At 32.0% G+C, this 18,003-nt stretch overlaps 2 protein-coding genes across 3 annotated transcripts; one reads left to right on the top strand and one right to left on the bottom strand.

Annotated features, from left to right (window-relative positions):
- Positions 1-1,186: 1,186 nt before the first annotated feature.
- Positions 1,187-2,504, top strand: LOC102615278 (uncharacterized). The gene has a single exon (XM_006468439.4). The coding sequence runs from the start codon at positions 1,362-1,364 to the stop codon at positions 2,325-2,327; it is 966 nt and encodes a 321-aa protein (XP_006468502.2). The 5' UTR covers positions 1,187-1,361; the 3' UTR covers positions 2,328-2,504.
- A 2,137-nt stretch (positions 2,505-4,641) lies between these two features.
- On the bottom strand, positions 4,642-7,303 carry LOC102615558 (peroxisomal 2,4-dienoyl-CoA reductase [(3E)-enoyl-CoA-producing]). Of its 2 annotated transcripts, none has more exons than XM_006468440.4 (5): positions 6,676-7,295; positions 6,222-6,381; positions 5,924-6,096; positions 5,616-5,838; positions 4,642-4,953 (listed from the first exon to the last, which is right to left on the bottom strand). In XM_006468440.4, the coding sequence occupies exons 1-5, from the start codon at positions 6,859-6,861 to the stop codon at positions 4,799-4,801; spliced, it is 897 nt and encodes a 298-aa protein (XP_006468503.1). In that variant the 5' UTR covers positions 6,862-7,295; the 3' UTR covers positions 4,642-4,798. The 2 variants fall into 2 exon arrangements, with proteins under 2 accessions (XP_006468503.1, XP_006468504.1); XM_006468441.4 differs by having other exon boundaries at positions 4,811-5,044; positions 6,676-7,303.
- Between the last annotated feature and the right edge of the window lie 10,700 nt (positions 7,304-18,003).

Here is an 18,003-nt window from a genome sequence, read left to right as displayed (position 1 = left end):
ATATTTATTACATAATTTTAATTTTTATATCGTAGTCACAACTTTTTTTTCTACAACGTCTTTAACTTAAAAAATACACTATATCAATTTCAAACAAACCAATAATTTAAGGTAGTTTTATTTAACTTAAACTTCATCACCTCTCTCCATTTTATATTTTTTTTATCTCTCTGCATTTTATGAAAAGAAAGTTTGATCTGCCATGCAAATAAGAGTTTAACCCATAACTTCATTACTTCAACGTCAAAAGCCTAAAAATGTAGGGGCGGCGCGTGATGACTTGCAACAAAATGTGGACTGAATTCATATATTAAAATAATGAAGGAAGTTATTTGAAATCGATCCTTCTTATTTTTAAGTCGGTAGTTTTTGTGTTTCGAGACATGACTCATTGAAAATTCTTCTTTTTTTTTTTCCTTTTAACTGTCGGCAAAGAATAAAATCTCACTTTTCAAATAAAAACACAAAGATGATTAACCATGTGGGAAGTGAAACATTCCAATCATTTAAGCACGCCAAATTCCATATTTAGTTAGGGCAAAATCTAAATTAATCGTTTAACCCTTATAATTAAAATAATAAATTTATGAATTTAATAAAATAAAATTATCTGAAAAACATCCAAACTAGTGATAGCATCACTAAAAAAAACAAATGAAAGAGATCACTCAAAAAGATTTCAACAAACCCTTCAAGTAAAATTGTCATTTTGTTTATTTAAAAGATATCAACGGGTCTCGGTAATCTGTATGGTGTAAATATTATGAGCAATAATTTTTTTAAAAAAAAATATTAAAGGATATCTTTTTTTTCTTTTTAAATAACACTGTATTATTTTTATATTATTATTATTAATAAAAAAAAGAAATACTATAACTAAATTATTTAAAGATTAAAAGATAATAAATTTGGTAAAAACAAATATTTTACCAAAATAACATAAATTTGTAACTATTTAAATATTTTTTAAGAGATGATTTATTTTTTATATTTATATTTATTATATAAATTAGTAAATAAATACTTTAAGAGTAAAATTATGAGAATTTTTTTTATGCACTTTTAAATTTACTACCTCCACAGTATAATAAATCCAAATTTAATTAATGCCAAAATTTTATTTATCCCTAAAATAAATAGTAACGAGCATTGACTAAATAATAATCTTGTAGCCTCAAACAAATATGGTAAATGCCACACATAATACAAATATTTCCACCATTATCGCCCATCTTCTTCTACCTTCGCTTTGCTTCTCTCTCTACAAAATCAAGATTCAAGGCTAAGGTCAAATCTCTAAAAACTCCTCGCATCAAATTCTAATCCTTTCATTTTCTACTTAGTTTATATAAACCCTAGTCATGGATCTGTCCCCAGGAGAGCTCCAATTCTTGAGCATACCTGACATTTTACGGGAATCAATCTCAATCCCGCGGCGAGCTGCCAGGACGTTCTATTTCATCACTCTAATCCTCATCTTCCCTCTCTCTTTCGCCATCTTAGCTCATTCCCTCTTTACCCACCCGATCTTACGCCAACTCGAAGACCACCCAACTTACGATCCGACCGAAACCCGCCATCAATGGACTCGCCTCTTGGTCTTCCAATTCTGCTACCTCATCTTCCTCTTCGCCTTCTCTCTTCTATCAACGGCCGCCGTTGTCTTCACCGTCGCCTCTCTTTACACCTCGAAGCCCGTGTCTTTTTCCTCGACCATGTCCGCGATTCCTAAGGTTTTGAAGCGATTGTTTATCACTTTCTTGTGGGTTTCGTTGCTGATGATTATTTACAATGCAGTCTTTTTGAGTTTCCTGATTCTGTTGATCATTGCCATTGATACCCAGAGTGCCCTTTTGGTGCTTTTCTGTATGCTTGTTATTTTCTTGCTTTTCTTGGTGGTTCATGTGTATATTACGGCTTTGTGGCATTTAGCTAGTGTGGTTTCGGTTCTTGAACCGCTTTACGGGTTTGCAGCGATGAAGAAGAGCTATGAGTTGTTAAAAGGGAAGACCCGGATGGCGGGGGTTCTTGTTTTTGGTTATTTAGCTATTTGTGCAGCTATCGGGAGTGTATTTGGTGTTGTTGTGGTTCATGGTGGAGACAGATATGGAGTTTTTACGAGGATTGTGGTTGGTGGGTTCTTGGTGGGGGTATTGGTGATTGTTAATCTTGTGGGATTGTTGGTGCAGAGCGTGTTTTACTATGTGTGCAAGAGTTATCATCATCAGGAGATTGACAAGATCGCGTTGCACGATCATCTTGGTGGGTATCTTGGTGAGTATGTGCCTTTGAAGAGCAGCATTCAAATGGAGAATATGGATGTCTGAGTGAGAATCATGTGATTATGTGTAAGTTGTTGTGTATGTAGTCTTTGACATTTGATTATATTTAAGGCAAAAAAGAAGGACAAAACTTTGTAATGGGTTTGTAGGATTTTCATTGTATTGGATACTGCTTACTTTTGTTTATTCTGCAAATAAAATATTAGCAAGGCATTGTTTTTAGTTGTATTTTGCTTACTCTGAAAAGTTAGTTCTTTATGTTAGATGATGATTGTGTATATGAATATCAAGGTAGAGTTGAACATCCTGAAGTTTTTAATAGCAAAAAGGAAAATAATGCTATCTCCTAGTAACCTTATTTGGTTATTTGAAAAGCAAAGATGTAAAATTCTTAATAGATGTGCTCTTTGGCTTGGCAATATATGCGAGTTTGGATATGAAGGTGTAAAGTGTTTGTTTTTGTTTTGTCTTTGTAAAGACTACTTTAGTGACCAGTTAAACCCATGCTAGGCTATGTGGAAATAGTGCCTTTTAGTTGCTTAGTTTTTTGAGTCAAGACAAACTTCGCATTTCTCTTCATGCGATGAATCTTGGAAGTAGGATTGCTGTGCAAATTGTTGACCCAATATGATCTGTGGTCTTTTCTCTCCCTAGGGGATGGTTGACTCTCAATAAACCACTTAGTTAGATCTATTATGACCAAATTAGAAATCTTTTACAGGTTCAGTAGTTAAAACTATAGAGTGATTATGAATACACGCTTCACTTCTTGGGGAAGCTCTGGGACTTAAATGCCATGTTTAATTGGTTTTTTGCTCGTATGCTGGTGATTATGAATTTTGTGGAGTTGGTTAATTTTTAATCTGTTCTACTATCAGTGAATCAAAAGGATTGTTATCAATTCGGATCTTGTTAGGCATCTCAGTAATATCTCTCATGATACCAGCGTCAGATGGACTTGTTTGATGTTCATGTTCATATGTGTTGAACTAAGATATGGAAATTTGTGTAAGCACTAAGCATTTCCCTTGAAGTTTATTTAGAGAATAAGCTTCAGATGTGTATGTAAAATTTTCTTACCCTTTTTTTTTTTTTTTCATATTTTACAAAGCTTACACTGTCAACTAAGGTCATGGAGCTAGTTCATATGAGTTCTTTGGGCTTTTATGTAAATAGGAGACTGGTTTACCTAGAATAGAGTAGTTCAGTTTCATGCTAGGTTCAGCCTGTTGGCTGTGAAAGCAGCTGCCTCAACTTCAAAGTTTTGATTATTAATTTATTACACCTTGTTAGTCAATTCTTTATGTTGCCTCCTTTCTTGTTTTTTTCTTTTTGTTTAGAAGTTATTTGCTCATTCATACCAAAGCTACTTTCATTTTCTTCACATAATTTGATCTTTTTCATGAAATGGGGTGCACAAATGAAAAATTACCCATGGTTGATAAGCCATTTGGATTTGACAAATCAAGCTACTGGCTACCTTCTGTAGTTTTTGAAACTTAGGTTTTTTAAGCAAATTGTAGTTTTTTGCTGACTCCTAAAGCAAGGTGTAGTTTTGTTTCCATTTGCATTATGATGTAACTTACATCAACTGAAAGTTGTAACTAGTGACCCAAAGAGTAGTTTGGTTGATTCTACTTTTGGGTCACTAGTTGCAACTTAGTGTTTGATGTAAGTTACATAATAATGTAACTTACCAAGGTTCGATCGGGTGTTGTTAAGCAAATTGTACTTTTTGATACTTCAATTTTTTTCAATAATGACAAAATGAACCATGAGGAGTTTGTGCTTGTGATGACTTTCTCATGATCTTGCTCTTTCTTCTCTATTTATTCTGGGTAGGCTTTTCCACATTTTTAGAATGTATGTTTTGATAGAGAGAGTAATCTGATTGGTGTTTGGCAACTATAGAAAACGTGATTCCGGGAGTTATATTGTCTATTTGGCTGTATGCAAAATAGAATTTTGTCATGGTCGACACATCAGTGGTCTTTGCAAATTTCTCAAAAGAATGAGCAGCAAAGGCCGAGTTGCTTGGATTCTATCTTAAATATGAAATGATTACTTGATACATCCACACAACTCCCGGTGCTGTTTTATCCAATTGTTTTTTATGGTCCGGTGCACCTCGTGAGCTGTTCGTTTCTATTTTCTATAGTATCACGAATGTTTATCAATTTGAAATTTCTATAAAACGATGTCACTTCCCTTTGAAATACAGTACTTGTAACTTCGTCTATAATGCAATATATCAAAGTTCGTGCTTTTCTTGGCCATGGAATCCTGATATTTCTGGTTCTTTAAGTCATTGTTAATAAGATTCATAAAAGAAGGTGCAATCAAAGATGACTACCACAAATATCAAAAGCTGCTCTTCACTAATGTCATTGAAAGCAAAAGGCAAATAAAACTTCGAGTATATGCATGCTAGTGCTTCGTGGCAAGATTATGTTATGTGAATCAGACACCTTTAAAGTCAAATTATTCACTATTGTCATCACTCATCAGCTGGATTACTATAACCTGCTCTTCGGAATCCCAACTGGTGAGTCTCTTGACTTCCTTTCCACTGCTCTTGACAGTTGATTCACTGCCTCTTTTGGCAGATCCCGGGGATTGCTAAGCCAATTTCCTCCATCAACAATCAATGTGTTTCCGTTGACATATTTTCCTTTAATCATCAAGAAGATGGATTAAATCTCGGTGCACAGCTTTAAGGAGAGAGAAAAGGAGAAGCTATCCTTGATTTAGTACTCACTGAACTGAAATCAAGCAAGGAAGCTTATTCTCTATACCACTTTTCCAGCAATTTCAATGTTTCTATTGGAAAAAAAATAAATAGAAATCTCCTCAGCGTGTTAAGGCTTTTATGCCACCTCTACAGATCATACCAACAATTGTTCAACGGTTCAAGAAAATGAACTAGTAACTTGGACAAGACCGGATAGCTTCTATAATCTTAAAAGTTGGTTTCGGTCAACTGAGTGAGGCATTTTATGCATACTCTAAAATAACACAAAAAAAGTAATAATAATGAATAAGCACTGTAATGGACACAATAAAACATAACCGCCATCTACTCAGATGACAAATTTGGCCCAAGTATTTCATCCACATAAATTTATTTTTTGCCCGAACTATTGAATCTTATTTGACAATGTCTACTCATCCTTTCCACCAAAAATTCAGAACCAAATTAAAAGAATTTTCTATCTTCACAAAATGAAATTGCAAAGCATTCAATTAAAGGGCACCTAATTAGCATGAACCGGCAATAATCATCAAACAGCTTCAGAAAGAAAATGCAAAGCATCAGATAAATAAGCTACTGACCTGCATCAGATGCAAGATAGAGAGCAGCCATGGCAATATCCCATTTCTCCCCAAATTTATAAGCAGCCATATAATCTGTTGCCTTGCTCCTAATCTCCTCAGGTGCAAGTTTACTAACTCCAGCTGTGTCTTTGATAGGTCCAGGCGCAATTCCATTGACTCTAATGGCATAATCTGTACCCCACTCCAATGCCAGGCTTCTTGTGATGCTGTCAACAGCTGCCTGATAAAGGGGCAATATTGTGTAACAATTTGACACGATCCAGAAAACAAAGTATTTCCAACAATAGAGGACAAATTCACCAAACCTTGGCAGCAGATACATGGATTTGATACCAAGTGGCAGTATAATGCAAAGTTGCGCTTATGTTAATGATTATTCCTCCACTAGATGACGAGGCCTGCCCTCGTCCTCCTTTCTTAAGATACTTCAATGCTTCATGGCACATTATAAAAGTGCCAACAGAATCTATTTCTATCACTGCATAAATCAATAGTGAACAGAAGAAAACAGTCAATTCAAAATTCAAATTCAATTGAAGCCTAATATTTTTCACTCAAAAGTGTAATATATGCATGTAGAAGATCACATTACGAAAACAGAACCTGTTCGAAAACCATTTGGGGATAAATCCTCAGCTGGCACAAGGAAATTGCCGGCGGCAGCATTCACAAGAATATCAAGCTTGCCAAAATGGTTAATAGTCGATTCCACAACTCTGACCGCATCTTCTCTTTTGCGAACATCTCCTTCAAGTCCAATAGCCTGCAGTTATATATATTATAAACAAGCAAATTAAATTTTGACTTCCTTCCAATCCAAATTCAACCCAGATACAGAAAACCTTAAACATTTTTCATCTAAGCAATAAAAATGCAAAATAACTCGCTATTTAATAGGGAATTAAACTAATTAAGCTGCTGCTTAAATATATTATAATCCCGAAGAAGCAATGCAAACCAAGAACAATCAAAACAGATACACCCAGATGAGTTGACCAAATAACTTGAAAAAAAAATGAAAATTGGGAAGTTATATAACAATTAACATATTATATACAGGAATCCCAAGGGAGTGAAGAGCGGCAACGGCAGAACGAAGGACAGTTTTGCGACGGCCCATGATGGCAATGGCGGCTCCATGTTTGCCGAGCTGAAGAGATATTTCAAATCCAATACCGGAACCGCCTCCTGTCAACAGGGCCACCTTTCCTTTAAGTATATCTCCCTTGAATGGCGACTCCATTACCGTAGAGAAGATTATGTATATGATGAGCAATTATTAAAGTTGATATGATTATATTTATGAATCAAGCTTTAAGGAAGCGGGTATAATATACTGAGTAATTGAATTGAGGTTTCACAATTTCATTAGCCAGCTTGACGTTTGCCCCGGGTCAAACGCCGAAAGCAATAAACGACGCCGTTTCAAGCTAAAACGACGTCGTTTTAGCTCGGTCAAGGCTGCAAAAGCATCATATTTGTCACCAAGAAATCATTTGCAACATTAATTAATAAGGGTAAACAAAAATGAAATTCAGCTTAAAACATTGTTCTTTTTTCAAAATGAAGCTACATATGTACGTTAAATAAATTTTATTCAGATATGAGTGCAGTCACTAGAAAAAAAAAAAAAAAAAAAAAAGAGAGAGAGATCCAGTCTCTTAAGAATACAACATACAAGCTCTTAGTTGCCTACATTTTCATTCTTTCATCTCCTACCAGTTAATAACTACACAATTGCCTTTGCTACTTTCGTTTTGGTTTGTTCTCCACGCATAACCTCCTGCTACAGAACCATACTGATGAGAAAATTTCGTTTTGCTTGCAATACACGACAATTAAAAAATTTGTTTAATAAATGGAAGATGCAATCTGCTGCTTGAAAATATTTAACATTGAAAAAGCGTATATGTGTGATTTGTGCAGTGAATAGAAGACTATCATGATGGTGGCTGCCAGGCTGATGGCTGTCAGTGGTGGTGGGTGCCAATGGTTGAGTATGCGTGATGGTGGTTGTGAAAGAACGGAGAAGAGAAACAGAGAAATAGAAGGAGAAAGAGGCTGTGAGACGAACAAAAAGAGAACAATTTAGAGCTGTTGTCCACAAGTATTTACCAAGTTAAAACGACGTCGTTTTAGGAAGAATGAAAGGAAAAAAAAAAAAAAATCAAACGGCGTCGTTTATTGCTTTCAGAGTTTGATCCGGACTTAACTCGGGGTAACTAGCGTTTTCTTTTTATAAAAAGTTATGTTCTGTTGATTCGGTTCGTTTATTTCTGTTACTTTATTACCACTACTTGCTGAGTTGCCGTGCTTTTGTCGTAGCTTTCTACGCCAAGAGTCACTTTCGGATGTATTGTTGTTAAATAGTTATTAAATAATTATATGTCTAAATAATTCAGTTTTACAAATTTTTCCTTGGAAGAAAACAAGTATTTTGAATTGACAGTTTTCTTTAACGTGCTTAAATAATTATTTGGATGCGAATGCATGGTGCAGCAGCCAATGCACCGCAGCAGTACTCTTGATTTTACTTTTGCTCTCCAATAATTGATCAATATTGTCGTATGCCAAGTAGTTTATATCGATTTGTCAATCTCCTCTCGATTTTTATGAGGTGACGAAGGACTGAGACAGCTCGGTTTTGTCTCTTTGCAAAGACACGATTGATTTTGCCAATTCAACCGGACAAATGGCATACTTCAAAAGATTGACTCCGTATGAGAGGCTAGCTGCTCCACATTGAACTAAGAAAACTCCTCCGTATTTCCCAACTCTAGCAAGAAGCCAATGCGTTGATGTCTCGGATACATCTCACAGCAAATAAAACCCAAATTAATTTTAGAAATTTCCACTAAGAATGGAGCTGTGAGAAGCTCAATAATTTTTGCCTACGAGATTATGACTTAGATTTGGTCGAAATAACTTGATACCTACGAACTCATATCTTAATTTCTACTCCCAAATAATGGCCTGCCTGAAGCAACCTGTGAATAAAAATAATCGTTCAAAGATTTGACTTGAAAATCATCGGATTTAATTGATTTTGCTATATGATTATTTATATCTAAAATTTATGAGACACATGAGGGCTGGGCTGATTTTGTTGGCTCAATGAGGGCTGATTGTGGATCCTTCCAATTTATGGGCCTAAAGTAGACCCACTTTTGGTTGTGTAATAATTGACGAATGCGTTGGTGAAGAATTGAAACTTCTTGTGTGTTGGTTAATGTTTTTGAAAAAAAACCAACCAAAAAAGAATTGAAAACAAAAGTTCATCTATGATGAATTTCTAGATCAACCTATGTACTAATTCAGTGCTAAAAGAATTAAATAAGATCGAATAAAACAATGGAATTTTGGTATTATTATGTATATTTTCATTATATTTTGTCATGCATCTCGTTCGAAAATCACCCTTTAACTCGGAATATCAATCGGGTTGGAGCAAGAGCAACACCATGTGCTCATATTTTTACTTTTTTATTTTTTTCAAATTTTTAATTTTAATTTTTTAGTAATGCGTAATATTTAATTTAATGGTTTCGACCTGATACCCATTATGAAATCGAAGAATACTAATTAAAAAGAAACCAAAAATCAGAGCGAAAATGCTCACAATTCAAATTACCAAACTGTCTCATAAAAAAACAAATAAAAAAATGAGTCTTCATTTGTTTTTTTTTTTTTTTTTGGTCAGTTTGTTAAAAGTTAATCTAAAACGTACGTAGGCATATAGCATATATGTAAAAAAAAAAAAAAAATGTACAATGGTGACTGTAAGCAGATCAGCTTAGATTTGGGATCACACAAGTCAATGCTTTTAATTTAGATAATAAACAAATAAAGTCATAGCTGATCTAATCTAAGATCTAAAAATCTTATTTGACTTTTAAAGGTTTGGTCATGATCAGAATTGATTCTAATTATTCTCCTCTTAAGCACATTTATCATTTCTTCTGTTCCATTTTCTTCTAATTTTTTTTTTATTGGGTGATTACATCAGTTTATTTTTCTGACTATATACAATAATATGTTTTGTACGGCAGACCCATGATGTTTCTGATCATAGCGCACACTAGCAGTTAGCATATGCAATCCAAGAGCCCAAGTCAACAATTGATAAACCAAACAAATTAAATATGTAAAAACAAAAGTAAATAATTAAAATGCTGATGGGAAAGAAAAATAAATTAATTAAGAAAAAGATAAAGAAATAATGAAGACTAATTCATGAGCATATGCTCATAAGCATGTAGCATATTCGAGAATGGGTTGGTGGTGCAGCCTCAAGATTTGACTTCAAATGTTGTTGAGAAGCATAATATAAAAAAATTAAAAAAAAAATAAAGATATACCGACATAATTAATTTATTTATGATAATGGTTGAGACTAAGAAATATATAGCGACCAAAAATTTTCTCAAATGTAGATGCTTGTATTTTAAATGCATATGTAAAATCTTTTAAGATACGAATTGAATTGAATCATGATCGTTTATTAAATTATAACAAACACCGCGCGCCGTCGTGTACTTTCAAACTAATATTAATATGGCAATGATGATTATAAAGAGATTAGAGAGAGTAAGTGCACGTAATGCTCGATGTCTCCCGCATAATAATGTCATCAAAGGAGACGAAATTGGTGTTTTTAGGTATGAGATGTGTCTATATATCTTGTCCTCCAATGCCTTAATTATATCCCTCTCATGAATATATATATATAAGACAAGGTTCCAAATATAGATAGATAAACTGATAAAGATATGCTCCCTCTACTGCCTTCTACTTTTGGGTCACAATGGAAAACGATAGCGTAATTGTCACCTAGCTGAGTATAGCACACAAAACAAAAGTGATACGACTCCGGCACGCAAGCATTATCACAATGTCTGGATAACACTCTAGAAGATAAGAAGGCGAAGATAAGTTTATATAACAAAGTGCTTCGAATTTTTTTTATTTCCAAACAAAGTATTGATATCAATGATGGTAAATTGAGCATATTTTAAAGACATTTTTTTGTATACAAATATGCGCAAAGCATTTAATTAAGTCTCATTACGACATATGATGAGAGAATTACTAGTGGCAACAGATGCTGCCCACCTTATATATGTATCACTTCAGGGGGTAGCATGCGTGGTAAGTGTGGAAATAAAAAATAATAATAAGACACCATGTGAAAATGTGGCTATAAATAAGTGTTGCATGAAAACTATTATTACCAATAGGTTGAGTTTTAGTATAAAAGAGGGAGAGAGAGAGATATATATATATATATGAATTTGGGGGTTTGTCAAGATAAAGTGTTAATGAGACCGTGCAATCAGATGGCTTCAAGAATTAACATCGTACGGGGACCGAAAAGGCCAAAAAGTCATAAGAAGGTTGAACTCTTGGTTGGATTGTTTCAAAACAAGTAAGATTTTAGTAATTATCAGCTAGCCTTTTAGTAGGTTTAATCTAAACCTATGATTTGGCAATCTCCGACAGTTTCAGCTATACTACCTGAAAAAAAAAAGAAGAGAAAGCACTTGGCCCATTACAATAACATTTTCCATTTTTCTCTCAATAATAATCAGGGTGTTCATATTCTAATTCGATTCGCTTAATTCGTTTGATCCGTAAAAATTTAATTTATAAAAATTTGATTTGTGAATTGATGGATTAGATTGTATTGAAAATTTAGAAATTCGTAATTAATTAATTGAATATGAATTTACTTCTGAAAATCCGTGAATCCATCAAAAATTAAAAAAATATTTATTTAATTAAAAAATTGAACTTGTAAATATGAGATTAGTGCTTAATAATAAACGAATAAGTTAAAATATAGTTATATTAACACCATATTATATCTTATATGATAATAATAATAAAATAAAAAATAATTAAATAAACAAATATAACTTCCTAAGCAGTTAATTTTCATGTACTGATCTAAACAAATGAGATTTTTTTCTTTTTGATGTGTTACATTTTGAAACTCTGAATGTATATTCTATCTTTATTTAAACAATTAATTTATGTAAATCTTATTTTAATTTCGAATGTGATCAGTAGTAAAATTATTTTTATATTATTTTTTTAATTAGTTAGTTTGTGGATATGACATAATTAAAAAATTTTAGTCTGCTAATCAATCTACAAAATGGTGGATTGACTCAAATTTATATTCGATCCACATATATTTGAATTAGATTTGAATTGAATTTCACCAATCCGTGGATTGATGTTCAATCTGTAAAATTCAATCCGCGAACACCTCTATAAAGAATGATTGCGATACGTACACAAATGTAGTATCAACACGAAGTATAATACTTTTTGTGTGTGGATAAAAGCAGAGGGATATTTTGTAATAAAATAAGAAATATGGTAGTTTCCTGATATCTTAGAAGAAGAAATCTCAAACTTCAAACCGAACATTTTGCATTACACCGACAAGTTAACGTGGTAACCTTCTGACGCTTTACAAGGGGAAACAAAAAAGAAAAAAAAATTGAAATTCGTCCCTCCTGAGGGGGTTGATCCTAATTTAAAGAATCTATTAAAACTACTTCTAGAATTACGTTCTTAGACACACACTTTTGAAATATTACTGACTCACCCCTAAATTTTCTTTACAAATACCAAATCTTCGACGTGGTGTTTTAAAAGAAACTACAGAAAATAACAAAGACACTACTTGGTTTTCATTATTTTATCAAAACAAAAATTTTCTTTTTATAAATTGTCAAAAACAGTTTATTCTGAGAACAATTAATATTTGTCACGGATACATGATTTACATGATTTCAAACAAAAAATTTAAAATCTCTAACCCAAGTCTTTTGGGCTTCCATAGTACACATTTTTGTGTGTTAAATATTGTTACAAATATACAGATCAATATCAGACCTCAGCTTGAAGACTGAAGCTGAACCTTCCATGGAGTACTAGTCGTTATCTCATGACAACCCAACATCTTAATTATTGATAAATGTAGACCACAAATCAACAATAATTTCAATGGAGCCTCCTCTGCCACCTAACTTTCTAATTTTTTTTCTTTATTTATATATCTAACCAAATTAAAGTACACTTGGCACACACTTATCTTCTCTATGTGTCACCACAAAAAGAAAAATTGTGATCCTTTCACTTGATATGTTTTTGTTTATATGATTAAGACAAAACTCCCTGCTTTATCATGTTAGTTTATTGTATGTATAAGAAAATCTTGTGATATAAGCATGAGATTAATCTTACCATACGAGGATTATTTGCATCTACCAAGGGTTTTTACATGCTTTCACTGTGACACAAAGTTAAAATGGCGTATGTTGAGTTGTGTCCTTCGTTAATTAGTAAAAATGAGTTACTTAAGTTTGTAACTAAAATAGGGTCACTCCACCCAATAGATTAGTCTTTTGAGTTGAATATTTAAAAAATTTATATCAAGCCTCCGACAGCATCAATTAATAAAGTGACAATCTTCTTAATATTTTATTTGATAACTCAATGAGTTCCAAATCCATATGTGTTTTTACATAAACTAAAAAGTGAAAAATGTAATCATGAATCAAACTCTTTCAATGCGTTGATCATTGATGTAACCCACAATGCTGTCCTCCCAAATGACCAAATAACATCCACCAACTCATTGATAATACATTAACCTAATTTTCTCCATATATAACTCTGAATTCAGATCCAATAGTCCTGTTAAGATACTCAACAGTTTCTTCACCAATCAAAATTCTTCTTTTGAGTTTAATATGGAAATGCGCCAAGCATATTCTAGCTCTTTACCCATAGTGGCCAAATTAATTATCTCCCTCATTGGAGAAGTTGGTAGAGAAGAATTTGCTCATCAAGAATATTGATGGTGGGTTTAGAAAGAGATAGAAGATGACGAAACGGAAACATAAAGAAAAGGTTAAAGATACCTGAAATAAAGTTTCAAAATAATAAAATTTTATTGAATGATTATGAATTGACAAAAGTTAGAATTTTGACCCCCTCATATAATAGTCCTAAATATTGCGAATTTACTTAGATAGGCAATTTAAAGTATTTTTTTATAATAAAATTCTCCTAATCTAAATTAGAAAAAGAAAATAAACGGTGTGCAAATCTGAATTTTATAAAAAAAAGATAAAAATCTTAAAAGAAATAGGAAAAATTAAGAAAATATTTTAAAATTAAAAAACGACCAGGAAAGAAATGAAATTTTCAATTCGATCACATGATAGAATAATATAAATTATTATGGGTTTGGTTCATTTCGTTGCAAGCTTTAAAACAGTGTATCATAAGTCGAAAACGGACATCTTTTCCACTTGTAATACATAACCATCCTACGTCAGAGGAAAGGAATATAAAATGTGGCCGAAATTAAAATGGGAGGTAGGTTCAAGTATCAGATATCAAAAGTCTCATGATCAAAGGATATTGCATGATCGAGACGTCGAGGACCACAATAAACTACATAAATAGCTAATTAGCTCTCTGAGTGTCAGCAAAGGGGTTTGGGCTGAGAAAAGAAGAGGCAAAATAATTCACCACATCAGCTGATTGGGTTGTTGCTGTCCGATCAAAGAGCAACCTAACAATAATTCAACATTCTTTTTAATTTTATTTTTTTTGCGAAAACCAACAATTAATAGCAGAGACATTGGCCAACATGCATGCGTGTCTTCTTTTCGAAATGCCTTGGTATATTCGTGTCTTGTTTACGCTTACATGCATTCAATTTGTGATCAACATTTGACAACAATAATTTACACTTCCTTTTTTTTAACAGCGTCGAAAAAATTTGATCATGTGGTTAGGGATGGTAAAAATCTCCACATGGACGGGTACCTCTGAGGATTTTTCTCATTCATGAAGGGTGCGAGGATAATTTCATATCCAATTTCTTATTCGGGGAAGGGACAAGGAAATTTTTTTACCCAATTTCTTATTCGGGGAGGAGACGGAGATGAGGTGGAATCCCCATCCCCTACCCATTTCTCCATTTTAATTTTTAATTTTATTTTAATTTTTTAAAATTACTAGTAAATAAATAATAAAATTTAAATTATAAAATTATAAATATTGGTAAAAATAAAAAAATATCAAAATATTTATATTATTAAACTTTTAGGCCTAATTAACTAATTAAAGTCCTAAATTTTTATTTATGACATTAAAAAGACCGAGTAGATTCTATTAGCCCAATTTTTTTTAATTTTAATATTCTTTAAATATTTTAAACTTAAATATATTTTTTATTTATTTTTAGATGTTATAATTGTCCACAGCGAATCACAATTTTAATATATAATCTAATCTAATCTAATATTTACTCTTGATTTGCTCCGATTTAACTATTGTGTTGTAAAGGGAATAGTCCACATTAATAAAGTGCCCACGCCACCATTGAAAAAGTTAATTTTGAATCTAAATTCGATTTTATTTGTAACAATTTTGTATTAGACTATTAATTTGTTCATGATAGTTTGTAAAAGAAGTTTGTATCCCTTACATGCTGCGTTACTTACTAATTTAATATATGTGAAATGAATATTAATGTAAGATATATTTCGAACTTTATTTTTATTTGAATTTTTTATTTTAATATGATTAACTCAAAATCGAAAATAAAAAAATGTATTAGTTATTCGGGGACCGGAGACCTTCGGGGATCCCCTGTTATTATTCAGAGAGAGGATGAAGATTCTCTCAAGTAATTCTGACGCGGACGGGGAAGGGACGGGTAAATACGCAAAATATCGGGGATGAGTACGGGGAGATTGGTCCCCTCCCCTCCCCTCCCCATTGCCATCCCTACATGTGGTGCCAAAGTGCGATAGTGACAATTCATGTGTCAACTGCAAGGCATGTGTGTGTGTATATATATATAACATTGTTTGAAAAATATTTGTCCCGAATAATATTTACAACTTGATTTAAATCCCTAATTCTGACAATGTAGTAATTAAATGATTTTATAGTTTTGACTGTTGAAGTTTAACTAAAAGGAAGAAGTTGAATTTTTAATATAATTAAGCCATTTATTTTTTAAGTATTCAAGTAATGATAAATTACTTGATTATTCAATAAACATGAAGTGATTTTTCTTATCTGTAAATTCAATGAATTCTGTAGTAATATCAGATTGTATGCATACATGGGTAGATTTAAATTAATAATCGATATATTTTAATTAATTTCATGATCTTGGTGGATTTGATAGAAAGTACTTGAATTACTAGTTTTTATAATAAATTCAATCAGAAAATCATTTTTCTTATTTAGATTGTACTATTTTTTAAAAAAATAATGTGCAGATTTCACTTCTGACTAAAAATCGAAAAGGTGGCAGGATAAATGGTGAGAAAAATTTTCCACCCCTAAGGACCTAAATAATGAAAAAAAAAAAAAAAGTTAAAGCATCCACGATTTGGATGCAATCCCCAGAGATATGATGAATTCGAAAATTCTAAAAAGTCCAGCTATATTGCTGCAACTGTAGTATGATACCACAGTTGATTTCAGCCATTAGATTTAATTAGTAAACATTAAACTTTGGAAACAAAAAACTCAGTACAAATATTTTGTTGACCTAAAACAAGTTGAACGACACGTAAAGAGTTCGAGTCAATTATTAATAGAGAAATTAGAGATACATGAACCTCTCTATCATATCATAAATCAAGGCCTAAGGCCCCAGTCTCAGCGCAATGAACATCATTAAAATACAAATCGAAATCAATAATCACTTGCTAAAGAATATATTTCAACGAAATCATATGCTTGTTTATACAATATATAAATCTCCTTAATTGATTAATACTTTTTACTAAACTTTTAATTGGCTTTATTCCTGTGCATTTGACTTTTAAGAATAAAAACACAACCCCTTTCCATCTCTTGATTACATCATATAAGGTTCGCTTTCAGACACGTGATCACAAATCATTGGTGCATGCATGTGATATGTCACTTAATAATTTGTCTCTTGATTACATCAAATAGTAAATAATGATATGCAAGTTGATTACAAGATTCGTTGACGATAAACATTAATTAAGAGGGAGCAGCTAAGTTCGACTAGCTCCTAGATTTTCACGGATATTTATTCCAATGTGCTTTCAATTTAATAACGATCAATAAAATATTAATGAATTTATTGCATGATTTCACATACGAGTATAAAGATTATCTTCTAGATATTAATTGTTAAGTCATAGGTATCGTATTTAATTAAACAACTAATGTGTTAATTATTGTTTCAGAGTTGATATGCCCATACTTTGTTTTCTTTTTTACATTCAATATTCCCTACCATTTTCTTCATTACCAAACATATATAATATATTATCATTGAATTATCGATTAAAAATCAACCAATAAATTAGATGCTGATTCCATGAAAGAAGAAAACAAAGTATACATACGAATATATTGAGTAAAAGATTATGATAGAATTTATATTAATTGGTCATGGCCGTTATGTTATAAGAGTAACAATAATTGATAGCTACTTTTATTGAAATATTACATTAGGAGATACTATTTTACCATAAAAAAAAAAGTACTCGGGTACTTGTTTAGCTATATGTTATGCACAACTGGGGGGCCAAGAATTGCCAAATTTGCTTACAAATATTTGGCCCGACGACATGCATCAGAGAGAGCTTGAACAGAAAAAATCTGCTTCCAAATATTCAGGAAAAAATAATAATCTCTCCTCATTAAGGGAACTTCAAAATATTTTACATAAAAAAAAAAAAAATTTCATCTAGCTAGTGAGTACTTATCAAGCTCCTCAAAGAATAAAAATAATAAAATCGAGTTTGACTAGGTTCAACCATTCACATAAACAAACAGCTGAAATAAGATCTCAAACATGAGATCTAACGATAATGAAAAATCTTTGAAAGTTGTATTGAAATGTTGCTTAATCTGCGTATGAAATATCACTTTTTATTAATTACTAGGTTCTTTTATTCTTTTTATGACCAAAAACATTAATAAATCGAATATGGGGATGCATTTTGTAAATAAGTTACTTCTCTCTATCATTAAGGGGATAAGCCCAATGTTGCTTATCGAAGGCTAAACAAATTTAATTCGTCTCAGTACCTGAAGTTGACATGCGATAATGCCAAAACAATTTTTTTTTTTTTTAAATGTTAAAACCATCAATGAAAATGAAGGAAAAAAAAAAGAAAAGAAAAACAAAATTAATCAATCGACAGATTTTTTTTTCTATAAAAGGTTGGCTGGCTATTTAACTAAGGGTATGAATATATTGGAACCGTTATAAAATATAATGTTTTTTCATAATTATATAATTAAAGTTATAATAAATTATTTATTATTTTACGTGTAGTTGTGATTCGTATTC

The sequence above is a fragment of the Citrus sinensis genome, chromosome 2 (assembly GCF_022201045.2).
Source record: "Citrus sinensis cultivar Valencia sweet orange chromosome 2, DVS_A1.0, whole genome shotgun sequence".
NCBI classification, from domain to species: domain Eukaryota; kingdom Viridiplantae; phylum Streptophyta; class Magnoliopsida; order Sapindales; family Rutaceae; genus Citrus; species Citrus sinensis.
The sequence above is the reverse complement of the archived record's forward strand: the minus strand, read 5'-3'. Positions and strand labels throughout refer to the sequence as shown.